Genomic DNA, 18,454 nt, shown 5'->3' with positions numbered 1-18,454 from the left:
TACTTTTGGCGCCACCACGCGACCAATCAAATCATTGAGATTTTTCCACAATTATATGCTAGGAAAAGTCAACGATGATCACGACGTTAACTAGCTCTACAAATATTATAAATTTAAGTATCTAGGACATAATTGGTGCAATCTGGAAGTTTAAATCCAGTCAATGCATTCTTTGCTAGGAAACCCATGTGAATCACATGCAAATTATTTACCACTTTTTATCATAATTAGGGATCACACATGATAATCATGGTTAACAGGCTATAATTTAGAAAGGTCACACAATGCCGCCAGCTTTTTATATGCACAAGTAACTGATAATCATTCATTACACAGCAAAGGTCCATCATAAAACTACACATGATGTACATGACGTTCATAAAAGCAAGGAATCATACGTTCAAAGGTCTTACCTAGTTGTGCAGAGGAACGAGAAGATTCAACGGGAGGAATCAATGCACATAGATCAAATGAGAAGCCTCAGTAACCCGTGGCCTGGGAGGCTTTGGAGCTGAAATCAAAATATTAGCATTCAGCATATATCTATAATACTCAAAACAAAAAATAGATTCCACACTATCGTAAACAGCAAAAGAATGGAAAAGGAGGGAAAAAATGGCCAACAAGAATGATATTCTTGTTACAGGGTTCTATAGAACAGAGAAGAAAACCAAATTCATTTTATCATTGCGTAGACAAATTAATCAACGCCATCTTTTCTGTATGTAATGAGTTTCCAAAGTTTTATAATGATCTCAGAAGCACGAAAAGGTTCTGGTCTAATCAGTCTCTTCAAATATTTGCAACTAAAGAGCTCAAATTGGAGAATTGCTCGACCAAGAACCATATATGTTCAGTAATTCACGATAGGGATCAAGGAAGAAGATATTTCTCTCAACGAGTCTAACCAACGGATTATCAATTATTAAGATACTGCACTTCCTCTTTTTTCCTTCCGTCCCATTTCTCAAATGGCAATCTGGCTAAGAATACCCAGTCTAGAGGAAAGCTATATTTGATAAACAGGGCATCTGAAAATTGGCCAAAACAAAAAAATGACTGGCCATCTAAAACTCTTTAACTTTTCTTTACTGGGCATATTCTACACCTATTCATAGCAACCATTACATGGTTGACAACCGCTCCACTCAAGAGTGTCTGTCTGGTAAAGTGTAGCCACCATTATAGTTTCCTTGTTCTTAAAATTCTCACAGATGAGAAACCGCTTCTGATGCCATTATCCATCCACAACATTTGAAATCCTTTGATCTAGAATTTCCATTACTGCAAGAGAAACAAGAAAAAAGTTGGAAACATTCATCAATCAGGCAGACACTTGAAAGGGGAACACAGATGAAATTTCTGTGGAAACCAACAAATGGTCCCGATGAATCTGCATTTTTACCTAGTTCATCTGCTCGAAACCCAGAATAGATTCCAATTGCAAAACGTGTCCAAATATCACGGCAGACATAATTTAGCAGACTAATTGACAAAGCACTTTGCAAAAGAAGGTACTATCTAAGCAAAAACAAGTTTTCCGATAGGAGAATATGTTTTGTTTAAAAAGTTTACATTTCGGTCCTCAGATTATCAATTTTAAGAAATGTCTGTACTCTAGGAAATAGGTTTTCATGCAAGCAAATTATCTCTAAAGTGTACCATTTGATTCAATTGACAGTACCTAAGCTCTATTAGCGGCATTGACCTTGGCAAATTCTTGGATCAAATCTAAAAAAGATGTGTGTTTTGTGTTTTGGGTAACTATGGCTTAAAATTTTTTACTTTAACAATGCCTTTGGGCCATTCTATATTTTCTCTTCTACGTAAAACCCAATGTCCATGGATGGCTTAAAATTTTTTACTTTAACAATGCCTTTGGGCCATTCTATATTTTCTCTTCTACGTAAAACCCAATGTCCATGGAGAACAACTAACATGCTGTAAACAGGGTGATACTTAGAAGCTTTTAATTCAGATGGGCAACTTCTCTTCAGAGAAATTTTGGTACCAGGATCTCATTGAGAGAAGATTTGTGGATGATTTGTATACTAGTACTGGCCAGGATGGGTTTCAATCAGCTATGTCTTCCGAACGTTGGATAGGAACCATGCTCACCATTATGACAACAGTCTCATATTCTATCATGAAACTATGCAATAATTGGGACTAGTTTTTGAGCTCCAGAAGGAGGAAATTGAGCAAGGCAGTCCTTTATCCGCAAGATGAGTCCTCTTGCTTGATGTCGTATTTAGAGAGGCAATGAGCTAGTTCATGTTTCCCACACTACTTTTGACTCGTAGTCAGATTATTAAGAGCAGCATAACTATAAACTTCAATCTCTAGAAGTCTAGAGTTTTCATGGTTTATTTCCTTTTCTCTAAATTTTTTGTTAAGATGCATCCTTAGTACATCTCTTGCTTCTTCTCCCTGTACTTGAGCTGTTGTTCTTTAAAAAATACTTGAATAGAAAAACAATGTCCGTAATCTAGATTAGCTACTTCATGAACTGCGAAAATCACAACGAAACAAATCCCGTTTCAACGTTTTAACTTTTGTGTCAACAAAGTTTGAGTAAAACCTTGATGAGTTTTAAACAAGCTTAGAAAACATCAAAAGTTAGATCATAGTAGCGTCAGACAGATGAAATATCATTCTGGAAACACAAGTCATACACCGCAACTTAGTAGGCACCTGCTCTCACGTATGCAAGAAGAGATAATTACAACTAATAAACACAAAAAGAGGTTTCTTTGTCAAGTACATTGCCCATGGCATATCAGAAAGCATAATTTACTCATGATTAAATTATCACATTTCTTTGCAGATTTCCAGATTTAACCATGACAACACTAAAGACATCAAAAATCTGACTGCAGTGAGAAAACGTGAGAAACAAAGGGGAAAGGGAACAGGAAAGAAGAAACTAATGTTAGCTTAACTTGTAGCACTTCCCAGAACTGTACATCTTCTTGGGCATATGAAAAGAATACAGAAATGTCTAACAAATCACAAAGAATTCAAGGAAAAGGAAACAAAGCGGAGAAATTTAGAATTAATATATACTTGAATTCTGGACGCTTCCAGAAACTCCACTTAAGGACAGAAAAGATGGAAAATTAGCTCCATAAACCTCCATTTATTTTCATGGTTATGTGTTGCAATATTTAAATAATGACAACAAACAGAACCACTACGAAATCACATCCATCAGTAATCAACATAAGGAAGACCTCCAGTCAGCTTTAGTTGTCAATCATCATATGTCACAATAACAAAGTGGAGCTAAGTAGCTACGAAATTAGCAACAAAAGCAAGTTCAGAAATGCATGCCTTGGAGCTACTGAATGCAACACCAGTATTGAGCCACAGCCTCCAAATTTATCATTTGTACAGCCATAATATACTTCCTTTATACCTAAAAAGGGGTAAGAGAAATCTTATTATTTATGAATAAACCAATTCAGGAAAGTTTAGTTTTATTTCAGTATGACCAATAGATGTACCAATGATCGATAATGCTACTGCACATATATGCATGGTTCACATGTCACATAAAGGGAGTATGCTGAAAATTTCTCTGCAACTTCTGTAGCTGAAAATCCAGTCATCTGCCACTGTTCCTGAAGGACATCAAGAGCTTCCATCTTTGCATGTCTTGTTGCCTATGAAAGAGCAAGGAGAAAAACAAAGCAAGCATATCAAATTTAGGAGCTTTGTCAGAAAGATAGTTTCTCACAGTGTAGGTTAGCATAAATTTAGGAAACGCATTTCATGAGGAATGTTTTCTCCTTCAAGTTAACTAATTGAGAGAATATATAAGATAGATTAAGGCATATACTACATGAACTCAACAATTTTTGCTCGCTTGAAGTTGCTGAGAATCTCACGTGGAAAAAGAGGCTTCTTACTGGATTAGCCACCTCCACCTTTTATAACAGTATTTTTATATATACCTGGTAGCAAGGTGCCTTTATTCTTTCAGTATGCTACACAAGATACTAAAAGGGCCATATATTTTTTGTATCGACTATTCATTACTGTCCATAAAATCATTTATAGCAGTGTATTGTCACCATAAAACTATAAATAATTGCAGCAATAGACTATTAGATAGGAGATGATCTCTACCAGAAATCAGGCTTAAACTATTTGTGTACATGTGGCCATTGTACGAAGAAATGTGCCCAAAGAGTTGGTTCTTAAAATCTCAAAAGTCAATACAATGCTCACAATGCTTTTTTTATACCAAGTAAGAATACCAAAGTCAAGCTAACATACAGCCTAAGAAAATAATATTAGGAACTTCACAAAAAATAGATAAAGACCATAATATGGCTCCAAACAGAGCGTAATGGTAAATGAAAAACGCAACACATTGTGCATAATAGAGCAAGAATATTGCTATTGTTGGCCTTAGTCATGTCTTATGAAAGAATAATGTGAACAAAACCCTTTACAGCCTAATTATGCATGCAAAATTCCACTATTAACAAATTTGTTCAGATATATTATTGAAAACCATTCACTAATTTAGTCTAAAATACTAATCATCTTAATTAGAAAATAAGATAACATATCTGAAACGCACCTAGTTACTGAAAATCAGTTTCTAACCCAACTGCAACTTCAAGGCTTTCCAAAGCAAGCTTTGCCTTATATAAGAAAAGCAAATAGGTCTCGTTACTAGTTAGGAGAAGAAAACATGAGGAAAAGAGTTAGAAATTCTTTCATGCATGCGTGCATGCATTCAAACAATTCAAGAGGAAATCAACATCAAGTTGCTACCAGTAGAAATATTCAGAGTGTCTCATAGCTACAGATCTAATGAACGCATGTCTCATAGTTATGTGATCAAGATCTTGCAGGTCCTGTATATATACTGGTCACAAATTCCAAGCAATGGTTATTACCACATTCTCATCCTGTAATTCAAATGCCAATCCCACCTAACTGTCGAACTTATATGGCTCTAACAACACTAAAGCACAAACAGCTACTAATTTGAGAAACTACATGTTGCTGACTCGAGTGAGTCTTATCATTGGTACCTCAGAAGCTTATCTTTCATTAATTAGGTTATAGTCAAACATTCAAGAAGCTTCTAGGAGCTTTAGCTGCTAGGTCAATTTCCTCCGTAAACGCTATGGCACATAAGCATAAAAAGAGAACACTAAACTGTTGCGAAGGCCTCAAAAATCAGAATTGACAATCAGCCATTTGTGCTTTTGTCTCTATTCTACTGAATAACTTATGTAAACTCCGTGTTTCTTATGATTTTTTTCTTTTTCATACCCATCGTCTACAGGAAGAAAGAAAATAACCACCTAACCAGTTATTCATGCGCACAACTCATGCTCCAAGTAAACTTGCTTTTTAATTCTCCGTAGATGCCAAAGTCAACAAGTGGTAAAAGGACTCGACTGTCCAGCAACCTTTCTTGGTGGCTTGCCATCTCACTGCATCTTCTTCATTCCTAAATGGTTTTGCCTCTTCAAGCGCTGCATAAAACATAGAGACAGAGCCCTATCCCAGCAATGGAAGTTTTTTGCAAGTCAATAGTCCTGGAAAACCTTTCAACCACTGCACATCTGTATGAGTTGTACATACTACATATCCATACACCTCAAAAGCAACCCCCCCTTAACACCACTGTGGCTGGTTGTCCGCTGCAATGCGTGGTTTCGCGTAAGGGAGACCCAACCTATAGCACACGGAGTGGCTCAGTTTTCACCCGAAAAGCGAACTAAACCAAACCATGCACAAGCTACTTCCCATTGTTTCACTCTCCCTCTGCTTGTTTTTCCCATTGAACCTAGACTTCACCTACTTCTTTGAAAAAATTGCCACATATCAAAAGAAAGGAAGAAAAGATATACCTTCTAGGGATCGTTGCTGATTTTGCAGCGCGTAATGTCGATTGCCAGTGAATTCACCACCAAGCATCCCCAGACTAAACTTACGAAGAAGCACCTTATCCAACGTCTCTCTAACAAATTCACGGACACATTCTTCAAGCTCCCGCGCAATTGTAGAACCGTACGAATCAAATTCAAAATCGATATGATCTACAGCAATCTACATGAAGCCCAGAACCTCAAGAGAGGATCTCTCACCCCAAGCTGCTTTATCAGTTTCCATGGCTTCGGTCGGGTGGTAGTCCGTCGCCTCCGCTCGCCGTTCTCCGTCGCCTCCGCTCGTCGGTCTCCATCGCTGTCGATTCGCTCGGGACTCTGTTTCAGGAAGACCAACTCCCTTTGCTCGTCACCTACGTCGGCAGGTGGCAATCTTCCATTCGTTAGAGCTCACTGGTGGTGTCGGATGGAAGACGATCAGTCGTGATGCTGAAAGTGGCGTCGGGGGAGAGAGAAAATCTAAATACAAAGAAAAGAGATAAAAGAGAGAAGAACACGAGAAGAAGAAGAAAAAAAATCAGCGAGCTCACTTGCCAACGAATTGCTTCCTTAGCAAGTTTCTCGACCGTTCCCTTCTCCCATTGATCAAATTGGAAGTCGACATAGTCTTGATTCACTTGCTTCAAACGATAAAAAAGACACGCTCTCTCTTTCTCTCTAGTACCATTATACTATATTTCTCAATTCTCGTTTGATAATCTTGCAAGCATTTTTGTGCATCTGTTTCAATTGAACCATTTTCGTGTATAAGTAAACTCTCGACTCCTGAATATGTTGATTCATGACCAATCTCGTAGAGTAAAGCTGGATCGATTAATCGATTATCTTGAAGCACAGCTTTCAAATTGTCCTCCAGTTGTTTGCAAAATATTCGCAATCCCCACTTTTTCATGTGTTTACTAGAAACTGTGAGACTAAATTGTACATGACTCCCGTCAATTCGACCAAAATCGGCTACTCCCCACAATTTTGGTGGTCTGAGATAACGAAGCTGTATATGATCCAACTCCAACGGTTCGAGATGGAACCCATGTCTTTCCCTTATTTGGCCATTAACCTCGATAACCAAACGATATGAGTTTTCACTTTCCTCCTCATAATTATCCTTATCGAGAGAAACACATACAGCAAATCCAACAAACTTGTCATATAAGTCTTTTGAAGCCATGAAAGATATGGAATCCTTTTCAACAGGGAGAACCCACTCCGGCATCTCTCCTCGAGGGAGAACAGCAGAGTAATTAAAAGGCTGAAATAAAGATAGATCATTAGAAAGTACCCAAGTTTTGTTATTAGTACCCAAATAGAACAATTCAATTTGAATTTAGTAAGTAATCCTAAAGAATTCCACATGGAATTAGAGAGCAGAGATCCCTTGATCCTTGCTTGCATTAACATACAAGTCTCATGTGATAGAAATCATTTCCATAAAAGTACGGTAGCCAACTCCATTACATGCATACACGTGCAGAATCACTTTATATTTGTTTGATTTTCTTAAGCCTCAAATCTTGCATTTTCTGCTATTGTAATATCCAACCATGCACGAGATCCAGCATATAGTCCATATCGATATGCGTGCGTGTGTGTACATGTGTGTGCGTGAGAGAGAGAATCTAACCTGGTAAGGCGAGCAAATTTCAGCCATGGTTAACCCTCTACGAACAAAATCATGAATTGAAGTTAAATCTCCACAATTTTGCAGAGATTCGCAATTATCCGTCCGAAGAGTTTTCATAAAAGGTGGAAGCTTGGGAATCTCCTGTAATTGATGGCAATTATCAACTAGCAAATAGGACAAATGATGACGTTTATTGATGGATGTAGGAAGGCTAGTAATATTGTTCCCCGACAATTGTAATGTTGTCAAGAATGGAGAACATGAAAGATTCTCAAGAAAGTCTACTTCGGACAAATTACATCCTGAAAGGTTTAATTGATGTAAATTTGAAAGTTTGGTCTTCGTACAAGGATCAGTTGAATCCTCGTACCTTGGAAACCCCATTAAATTTGTGCAAAAATCAAGAGCCAAGACTTCAAGGTTTTGTAACTTGTAAATGCTATATGGAAGACTCATCAGTTTCTTGCAATAACCTACATCCATTGTCTTCAAAGAGACAAGATTTTCTATTGATGCAGGAAGTCCTTTGATAGCGGTTCTTTCCAAATAAAGCTCTTTTAGGGCTTCGAGTTTATGTGGAATATCAGGGAACCTTTCAAACTTTGTGCATTCTTTAAGATTGAGAGTTCGAAGATTTTTTGACTTGAGCTCATTTGGAAAAACACTAAGTTCAGAGCATCCCTGGAAATTTAACTCCTGTAGCTTGCAATGATATGCGATGGACTTGTGGGCTTCGACCAAGTTTTTACAATTACGGAGATCCAATTCCTCGAGATTTGGAGTACACGAGAGGTCCGGCATGCGAACCAACGACTCGCACTCACTGACATTAAGGTACTTCAAAGTTTGGAAGCCCTGCAAAAACAGCGAAATCAGGTTTGATAAACATTCTGAAAGGGACAAAAAGGGGTGTTTGTATGATGATGTTGCTTCCTTACATTAAAATCGGGGGATTCCCGTTTGAGAATTGGTTGATACCGAAGCATATCCATTATTTATCTTTCAAGAAATTACTATATTTTAGGTCGTCAATCGTAAATATTGAGCAACTTGTTTATTTAATGTAGAGGTGATCTGCTACGGAGTCCACAAATATGCTTATGTAAGCTGTTGTACATAGACAGGGGAGTCAAACTCGTGAAATGATGGTAATCTAATATCGGATGTCATTTATGTTGTCCATGGTTTTATAATATTGCCTACACAAGACATGGGGGAGATTGGGTTTCTCAAGGGAAAGGATATGTCACAATTACATATCCTCCACTGTTATATAATCTATATTGACCGGGTGAACACTGAATATGTCCTAATTACACATCTTTAGGCCACAACACTCTTCATGGGGAAGGAAGCAAGGAGCTTCGGTAGATCAGGCACACTCGGAACCCACTATTCAGGTTTCTGAGTGAATTTCTTAACTTATTAATTAACTTTTCATTCAAAGTTACTATAAACTGATTTTGTGAGAATAAAATATCGCGCTGAGAAATTACTAAACACTTAGAAACTTTACCAGTAATTATACATACGTACACACACATATATATATGTACATTTTAGTAACTCAGAGTTAACTCTTATCATTTGACATTTTAGATATTATTTGAAATAATTGGATAATATATAGACGCATAATATAAAAAAGTTCACAAATAAAATTGGGTTAACAATTATTAAAAAAGATTAGAATGAATATCATTAAAAATCCACAATCGACATGCAGATTTACCCCTTATTAATTTTCATCTTACAAAAATCCTAAACTGGTACAATTGTGACACATTTACCCTAAACTAATTTTCGTCCAATAAAATATCCCAAACCGGTATTCCTCACCCAAATCTACTCTCTATTAGCAGATGAAAATTAGTTTTGGATAGAATAGAGCCGTGTGTCATGCATGTGGCAATCCCATATTCTAAGTGAAGGGTCATGCAGCGAGTATGCAAATGTGGCCATGTAAAAAACTATGCCACGTGTCATATCATGTGACAATCATAGAAGCATAGTAAAGTGTCACGTGGCTAGTGCAAATGTGGGCCACGTAACAAAACAATACCACGTGTCAGGCCATGTGACAATCATAGAAGCAAAACAAAGCATCACGTGGTGTGCATAAGAATGAGCACATTGTCGGATTCTAGCTCTAACTATATATAATAGATGAAGGTCAAGAATATATGTTCTATCACAATGAAATTTTCCGAAAATCAATAAAATTTAAAATTTGTTGAAGTTTTTCAAAGACAACGAAACCAACTTGGAAAAACATTGGGAAGAAAATACAAATTTCATATATTGAATTCAAAAGGGCTAATGTAGGTAAATACTCACCTTAAATTGATTTGGCACTTTTGTGATACTGCAATTGCTCAGATCAAGTCCCACTAATTTCTTTCGACCAGAGGAAAATTCTGGAATCCGAGGAGCACATCCAGCCCATTGAAACCATCTTAGCTCATTAGGAAGACATACAGAACCTTGGAAAGAATTATGCACATTGCGCAAAATGAGCAATCTCAAACTTCTCATTTTTGTAAAAGTATCAGGACCGATACATATCTCTGTCGGCTCAGGTGGCTCCAACACTATGGCTTTTACAGCACAATTTTCCTATATATACAAGACTATTTACGTTATGCATGTTCAACAATTAGAGGCAAAAAGATAAGGAAGAGAATTTTGATGGTATTTGCAAGCCTTACCATGTCACTTGAGAGAACATCGACAACGTCATCATATAGCCATAGTCTAGTGCGTCTTGTGGGATCATTGCTTTCTTGGTTCACAATATCCATACCCATCAATTGAATCAAGTCATGCATTTGTATGTCTTTGGTCTCAATTCTTATCAAGGACCTCTCAATGAGAATTTGTAATCCTATTACTGCCTTAAAATCACAACTTTCGAGAATTTTCTTTACATACTCACTATCCCGCCCCTTAAAGAAGCAAGCAATGTGGAGAAAGATCTCTTTCACTTTTGGCTCTAGTCCATCATAACTTATTTTGAGCACATCATTGATGCCTTTTTTAGGAGCCGTAGAAATCTCATCTAGTGCACTTTCCCATTCATATTCTCTTCTACCTCGTAAAAAGGAACCTAGCACCTCAAGTGCTAAAGGAAGGCCTTTAGCATGATCTAGAACACTATCCACTAGATCTGTCTTGATTTTAAATTTTTGGTGTATCGGAAAAGCATGCTTACAAAACAGCTCACGAGCATTACTATCATTCAGTTCTCTAACTTCATACACGTGATCTTGATCTATCCCGAGATAAGTTAGCAAATGGCTGTCTCTTGTAGTAACCATGATCCTACTTTGATTACGAAGCCAATTACCTTCTCCTATTAAAGCATGTAATTGGCACAAGTCATCCACATCATCAAGGATGAGGAGAACTTTTTTGTGACAAAGTCTTTCTTGTATTAGATTAATACCTCTGTCAGCATTGGACACTACTAATCTTTCTTTCAGTGCTAATGTCTCAAATAGTAATTTTTCTTGCAAAGTAACTAAATCCTTGCAATCTTTTGAAACTTCTCGAACATTCGCCAAAAAACATGAATTCTCGAATTGTCTGAAAATATCATTATAAACTGCTTTGGCTAAAGCCGTCTTTCCTATGCCTCCTTGTCCCCACAATCCCACCATGAGAACATCATCATCGGACTCAAGCTTTAACATCGATTTCAACTTAACCACTTGGGAATCTATCCCAACTGGATGCTTAGCAACATGCAAAGGTGTTCGGTCTAGGTGAATGGAGATTTCCATCACAATTCTTTGTATAAGCTCTGACTCATCTCTGAAAAAAAAACGGAAAAAGAAGTTGTGGCATCGTTTTAGCAATTTGAATAAGCAAATAAAAAGCAATTACTAGCCAACAATGACAAAAGCAGTGCATCATATTTTCACATAACCACAGCCAAAACAAAATGGATACCCACCAAGTTGAATTAGAACTCAAAAGAGCTCCACAACAATCAAAACAAGTTGAGGGTTCAACTTTTAGTCATCCAAGTGATTCATGTTCTTTTGATTTATACATAACAATTTACTTATTTTTCTTGTTGAACTGTTATATGTGATTTATTTATACGCTTAATCAAAAAAAGCTACTCAAGACTTTGAACAATGGTTAAGATTTTGATTTGAAAACTATAAAAATACCCCGAAGCACGATGTCATTGCCTTACATGGCCTGTACACACTAATTATCCTGTATAAAGCGTTGCAAACTTTCTCTTTCCTTCCAAAGAAATGAGGCAAGTGCAGTAACACATACTTAACATCTTGTCCATTGATCGATCAGGTTTTAGCATTTTATATTGTTCAAATAAGTCAGTAAAACTTTCAGGCGATGAAGTCCTATTGTCAATTTTTTTACGGGAAAAAGCCTCGTGTCTATTCTTTGGTTTGCTACATGTGATTTTTCAAACTCAAAATGCCACCGGTAACGAGTTTATGACTCGGTTGACCAAAATTGAAAATTTGTAGAGCTCAATTAACCAAAATGAAATGTGAAAAACTCAAATAGCCCACAAACAAAACGTTTAGAACTTTTATTATACTTCGAGGAGGGCAACAAGGATCCAAAAGAAAGAGCTCCGAATGAAACAAGGCTTAGCAAAAGCCAAAGGCAGAATTTTATTGTTTCGTTACAAAAATAGTTTTTTTTTTGTGACGGTGAATTTCAACAAGTGTTTGTAAGTATCGCAAGCTGTCGGTGAAAAAAAGATGAGTGACTTTTCCTTTCCCATAACTTGTTAGTACCTACCAACGATTTTATGAAATCACCAATCTTTTTTATAATTAGTAAATAACTAATTTTTTGTACTAACTTACCAAAATTCGTTTGCATAACTTACGGCCTCAAACTTACTAACTTTTATATGAAATTACCAGTACAAATTTAGAGTGAATCATCAATATTCGTTATATTAAATAATTACCTATTAGTTTTGGGTTACCAACTCTCACTTGTGCGCCGTATGTTCTTTTAATTTACCATCTTCTTTATTCAGTTATCAATTCTCATTTGATTTACTTAACTAATTTTAGAAATTGCCGATCTTAATTAAAGTGACTTGCCAACATCTCTACAATTAAGTTACCAATTAATTTAGGGTTATCAATTATTATTTGAGTTACTTGCCAAGTTTATTTTTCTTTTAATTATCAACTTTTCTTATCTTTTGCCAAATTTTATTTCTCTTTCTTAACTAAGTCTTAGATTTATTAACTCTTATATGAAATTCCTAACTTTAATTTAAGCCACTTAAGAATTTTCAAGAATGATAAGATGAACCATCTATATATATACTTTCACTCATGTGTAAGTAGATTTTTTTTTTTACAATCTCTATACTTTCTTGCAATATAGCTTCTTAAATAAAATATGGACTCCACTCTACTTACCCATCTTTCAAATGCCATCCGGACAAGTAACTGGCATCAGAAAGAGCTTTCTCCCATCTCTTCACTTCCTTTGAATCCTTCCCATACTTGGACTCATGCTTAATCATAGCATCTCTGTAGCTCCCTCTTGGTGTTCTCAATTCTCTAGGTTCCACTTTGTAAAACAAGGGAAAGACCATGAGATCGCTTTCTTTCTTACGGTCAATGGTTTTCGCCAACTCTTCCAAACACCACCATGAGGAAGCATAATCCTTGGAGAAAACGATTATTGTGATCTGTGATTCCTCTATCGCCTTCATAAGCACCGGCTCTATTTGCTCTCCTTTTCTGAGCTCCTCGCTATCAACATAAGTGTAGATTCCTTTCTGATCAAGAGCTTTGTAGAGATGACCGAGGAAGTTATTCCGGACGTCCTTGCCTCTGAAACTCAAAAACACATGGTATTTCCTTTCGGGTTTCAGTGAAGAAGCCATTAGATGATGGAGTTCAACAATCAATAATGAGTATTATCTGCAGATTTGGTATGATACTTTCAGGTAGTTCGTTCGCTATTCAGTCTCCTTGTTCATCTATTCTTATACTGGCGGACAGAGGTGTATAACCTTTTTAGGGCAGGGTCAACAAAAAATAATATTAGAAATTTGGAAAATGATAGTGCTTATCGATCGACCAAGCTATCTGATAGGTGTGAACACGTGAACTTTTTTTCCTGAAGACGCACATCACGGGTTATTCAGATTGGCTGATTGACAATTGTTTGTTTGTTTGATATTGTATTTATTGGTAAATTGTCGATAAATTTGACCGGTCAACAGGCCAAATGGCCGACAAGGTAGAGAATAGTATAGATCGCCGCGGTCCCAGTGGACTCAATTATTGCACAAACTGACAAAGAAACTTTGCTGGCTTCCTCGAAATCACATTCACGACCTCCGTGTAGTTGTTTCTTCTTTGCTAAATAGTAATTAAACACATGACCCTCAAAAGACATATCATTATATGGACAATTAAATATATCAGCAAAGAATAATATTACATCGCTTCAGTTGTGGACCACTATATCTAATAGGTGTGTGCAACCATCAACTTATTTTCACTGGAAATCGAATACCATAGCAGTATTCGGATTATCTTATTTGACACAAGTTTCTTTGTTTTTATATCAAATTTATTGTTAAATTGTTGATGCACTTGACCGGTCATCAAAATAAATTTCAATTAATCTACCAGATTGGAGCGAATGGCTTTTGTCTATTTATTCTTTGATTTTTTTTTTTGGAAATGTAGTATTTCATGTCATTATGTTAGCTTTTATCGTATGCTCACTAAAAAAAAAATTATGGCTTCCTCGAAATGGCAATCCCAACCTCCAAGTAGTCCTTTTTCTTTGCTTTCTTTTCTTCAAACTATCAATGATAATTAAACACATGACTACTCATAAGATATATAACTGATACATCCAACTAAGTATATAATTGGCCTAGCCCTATTTCATTATTTTCATACCTTAGGGGCACGAGAACAAAAGCCCAGCCATCATGGATGTAACGTCCTGAATTCGACCCACTTTCGTGATAAATGAAATAGATGTTTATTTCTCATTTCATTTTAGTAAATCTCGCCCGGAACGGATCTTTCTCGGGATACTGACTAATAGGGAATGACTAACTAGGAAAACGGTACGTGGACCTACGAACTCGATCGCGAATCGAGTCCGATTCCGAGAAACAACGAGGGAATATTTTGTGCCAATGTTGGCCGATCCAAGGAGAGTGACGGATTTGATTTGGCCAACGACGTACGATCGGATCTCGAGTGATTCCGCACGACCGAGAGTACGCGTGGCAAACAATCCCGAACTTAATCCAAACGATCGCGACCCCCGGAACTAGCGATAATCCCCGTGTCCTCTTGGAAATCGAGACCGTTACGACTTGAGTAATCCTAAGTCGATACGCGTAACCCCTAAACAACCGCCCGTTAGTGAGAGACGCTAAAATCGCAAATTGAGCGAAATCGATCGTGGAATTGAGTTCGGACTTCGGTGTCGAATCTCGTGGGCGTACGTGACTATTTTTGCAAGGACGACGTCATTTATATGTGGCCAATCATATTTGGGATCAGTAGAGTCGAAAATTGGAAATTTGATCCGGGACCGGAAAATTACCGTTGTGCCCCCGGACCCCTAAGCTTGGATTCCGAATTTTAGAGATTTATTAGTGGATATTATGGTCTTTATTATTATTATTATTATTGTTAGAATCATTGGACCTTAGTGTCCTTAGATATTTTGTCTAGAATTAATCTCTACCCTTAGATTGAGGGCAAGATAGTCCTTTAGTGAAATTAGGTCACCTAACCCCACTAAGTCCATTTGTGCTTAATCTCTCCCATTCTCTCTCTCTCCCACATTTCTTCCTCTCTAAGCCGGCAGCCCCTCCTCTCTCTCTCTCTCTCTCTCTCAATCTCGCCACTCTCCCTCCCTTTCTCTCCTTGCTCGGCCGCGTGAGGCCCCTCGTTGGAGAGCCGCCGCCGCCGCTCGCCGGTGCCGCCGTTCCACACCTCACCATCACCACCATCACCATCCCGTACCCCTCTCCTCTCCCTCTCGCTGTGTCTCTCTCTTCCTCTCTCGGCTGTGGGACCGCCTTGGATCGCCGCCGCCGAGCACCACCGAGAGAACCGCCGCTCACCGCCACTGGTCCGGCGCGGAACCGCCACTATTCAGCCACCCTTGCCACCTGTTCAGCCTTCATTAGGAGCTTAGAAATTCAAGTGAGTACAACCCTAAACCCTAGTTAGCCTAATGTACATTTCTAGATTAGTTTTAGGGGTTAATTAGGGTAATTTAGGGGTTAACTTATGGAGGATGTTAGGGGCTGACTTTGTGGTTAATTTAGTGGCTTAGCATGATGATTTAGATGAGGTTTAATGGCCTATAGTGTGCTGTATGATTGCTGAGCTTAGGCGCCTTGATTTGGGCGAAAATGTGATTTTGGCGGGTGTAATTTGTGGACCGATTTTCATGGCGATTCTTGTGGCCTAATGTGGTGACTTAGTGGTGATTTAGTGGCCTAAGGTGATCTGATTGGTGATCGATTAAGGTAGGTTCATCGGATCATTAGGTGGATTAATCGCGGTCTAAATGGGGAATATAATGGGCGCAATGATTGGGCCGTGTAGTGCCTGTTACATGGTGAATTTGGGGAGTCTAATGTGATGATGTGGAAGTGATTTAGTGGTCTAAGGTGGACTGTCCATGGCTGATTTGGTATCGGGTTGATTCGGGCCATAATTGGTTAATCGAGGTGTTAGGGTGAATTGCTTAGAGAATTGTGATCGACCCATGAGGAGGCTGAATTAAGTATGGCTTGATTGTGATTGTGTAATACCCTATGATTTGCTTGGCGTGGCCAATTCATGAGATGCTTAGTAGACTATCGGCATGAGTAGTTTTGATGTGTTAATTACGTGAAATTGGGTGCCAAATTACATGTTGCGATTGATTTGGACTAATTGGTCTATTGGGCCTATTGAGATGTAAATTGAACATGTTGTGGCGTTATTTGAATAAATAGCCAAATCATATTGAGTGCCTAGTGTGAATTTCACGAATGCCGAGTGCTGATATTGTAGCCATGAGTGTGCATCTCGAGCATTGGCATAGCATGTGCATGTACGAGTGTGCACGAATGACATGAGCATGTGATCACCTAAAATGCCTTGATGCGTTTTACGCGGGGTTCAGATAATAACTGGTGACTATGTACGTGTGATCACATAAAGCCCTGATGTGTTTTACGCGGGGTATTGAACCCGTCCTGAGGCGTGTTACGTGGGACGATACCCGGACAACTGGAAGATGGCCAACATGATGCGTTTTACGCGGGTTTTGTGTCATGAGCCTGATGCATTTTACGTGGGCCAGTGATCGATCTCGAAGTGATAGACCTGATGCGTTTTACGCGGGTCGGAGGAGAATTGGTAAATTGCAAGTGTGCAAGAGTGCAAGTGTGCGAAAGTACATTGATGAGACATGAGCACGAGTATGAACATGAGCATGAGCATATGCATGACATGCGTTGTGACCAAGTGATGTTATGTACATGCCACGATTGGGTTATGTGCTATTATTGTGAATTTATAAAGTGCCCAACCTGCAGGGCCAAGTAAGTGTTGGATTTGGGGCAAGGTCCTAAGTCATGTGATTGTTTGACTTTTTGTTTAGTTAAGGCTTGTTCGGGAGATGCATGTTAGCCTAATTTAGGTTTAGGGGGCCTACTCGCTGAGATTTATTCTCACTGTTGTTTAAACCCCAACTTTTCAGACCCCCAGCCTTGAGGATGGCAGGCGTACCGATACGTTTGGGAGGAGCCCCGGCTAGATATAGTGCCTGACCGCCGAGCCATGTACCCCCTTTTGATGTTGGTAGCTGTTGAACCGTTTTGGTTTTTATATGTTTATTCTGTTGTAATGGATATTGTAAATCCCTGTTATTAGTGCAAGTTGTATTTATGGTATTACTGCTATCCTTGGTCATGTGTTTTAATTTGTACGGGTGTTTGTTTGCTTCCGTTTTATCCTTGGTCATGTAAATCCCCCCCTCCATCATCACGTCTGTTCTCTCTGTCTCTCTCTCTCTCCTTCTTTCCCTCTCTCTTTCCTCCTCTGCGCGCACGTCTTCCCCGTGCAACGTCCCCTCAGCCCATGCCAGGCAGACCAACCCCCCCTGACACACTCTTCTCTCTCCTCCCTTCTCTCTTCCTTCTTCTCTTTTCTTCTTCTTTCTTTTCTGGTTCTTCGCCGGCTGCCGTTCGCTTCGCCCGCTCCTGCTCGCCCGGCCCGACCGCCGCCCGAGCCCGCTTGATCGCCGAGCGCCGCCGCCGTCTTCCTCGCGCCGTCGCCGCGCCGCCGCGTCGCCCGGCAGCCCCGCCCGACGCCGCTTCCCTTCCTTCCCAAGCGCGCGAGCTCGGCTCGTCGCCACTGCCTGTCTCCGCTCTGCCGTCCAGCTCGCCGCCGCGGAGCTCGGCCCGTCGCCTTCGCCGCTCGTTTGTTCGCACACACAGGAGCTCGCCGATCTGAGCTCGTCCGTCCCTGCCGTCCACTGCCGGCTGCTGCGTAGTCGCCGCCGCGTCGCCCAACCGTCCCCGTCTTCTTTGCTCGCCGATTGGCTCCTCCATCGCCCGGCTCGCCGGCCAGCTCACTGCCGGTCCGCCATCTCTCCCCCTCAGCCTCAGCTTCATCTCTCTCTCCCTCTCGCCTCCACCCCCGGCCGACCTCCACCCTCCTGCAGCTCGTCGTCGCCGCTCGCCACCATCGCGCCGCCGTCTCCGTCGCCGTAGTCGCCGCCGCCGTCGGTCGCCGCCGCCAGCTAGCCCGGCCCGGCCCGGCCCGGCCAGGCCCGGCCGTGGCCAAGCGGCTTCGGGCCGGCCCGGGCCGTAGCCAAGGCGGCCCGAGCCGGCCGGGCCGTGGCCAAGCTCGCCGGCGCCGTG

The 18,454-nt window shown here is 39.8% G+C and overlaps 1 protein-coding gene, 1 long non-coding RNA gene and 1 pseudogene across 4 annotated transcripts in view; all 3 read right to left on the bottom strand.

Moving 5' to 3' along the window:
• LOC115665731 (disease resistance protein Roq1-like) overlaps window positions 1-10,389 on the bottom strand; it is a 110,227-nt gene extending 99,838 nt beyond the window's left edge. For all 3 annotated transcript variants that reach the window (XM_056302581.1, XM_056302580.1, XM_056302579.1), the window contains exon 1: window positions 10,245-10,389. In XM_056302581.1, coding sequence (XP_056158556.1) covers window positions 10,245-10,364 — 120 coding nt within the window. In that variant the 5' untranslated portion in view covers window positions 10,365-10,389. The remainder of the gene's footprint in view (window positions 1-10,244) is intronic.
• On the bottom strand, window positions 331-6,145 carry LOC115692849 (uncharacterized). Its single transcript, XR_008814341.1, has 5 exons — window positions 5,880-6,145; window positions 4,618-4,686; window positions 3,507-3,665; window positions 1,181-3,418; window positions 331-511 (listed from the first exon to the last, which is right to left on the bottom strand). It is a non-coding gene; the product is annotated as an uncharacterized LOC115692849 (long non-coding RNA).
• Window positions 10,390-10,891: 502 nt separating the features above from the next.
• LOC130134811 (toll/interleukin-1 receptor-like protein) lies at window positions 10,892-13,435 on the bottom strand (annotated as a pseudogene).
• Window positions 13,436-18,454: the final 5,019 nt, after the last annotated feature.

Source organism: Syzygium oleosum, unplaced genomic scaffold, assembly GCF_021117445.2.
Source record: "Syzygium oleosum isolate NSW1041296 unplaced genomic scaffold, Sole_v2.1 Sole_v2.24, whole genome shotgun sequence".
NCBI classification, from domain to species: Eukaryota; Viridiplantae; Streptophyta; class Magnoliopsida; order Myrtales; family Myrtaceae; genus Syzygium; species Syzygium oleosum.
Note: the sequence above shows the minus strand (reverse complement) of the source record. Positions and strands in the feature narration are given on the sequence as shown.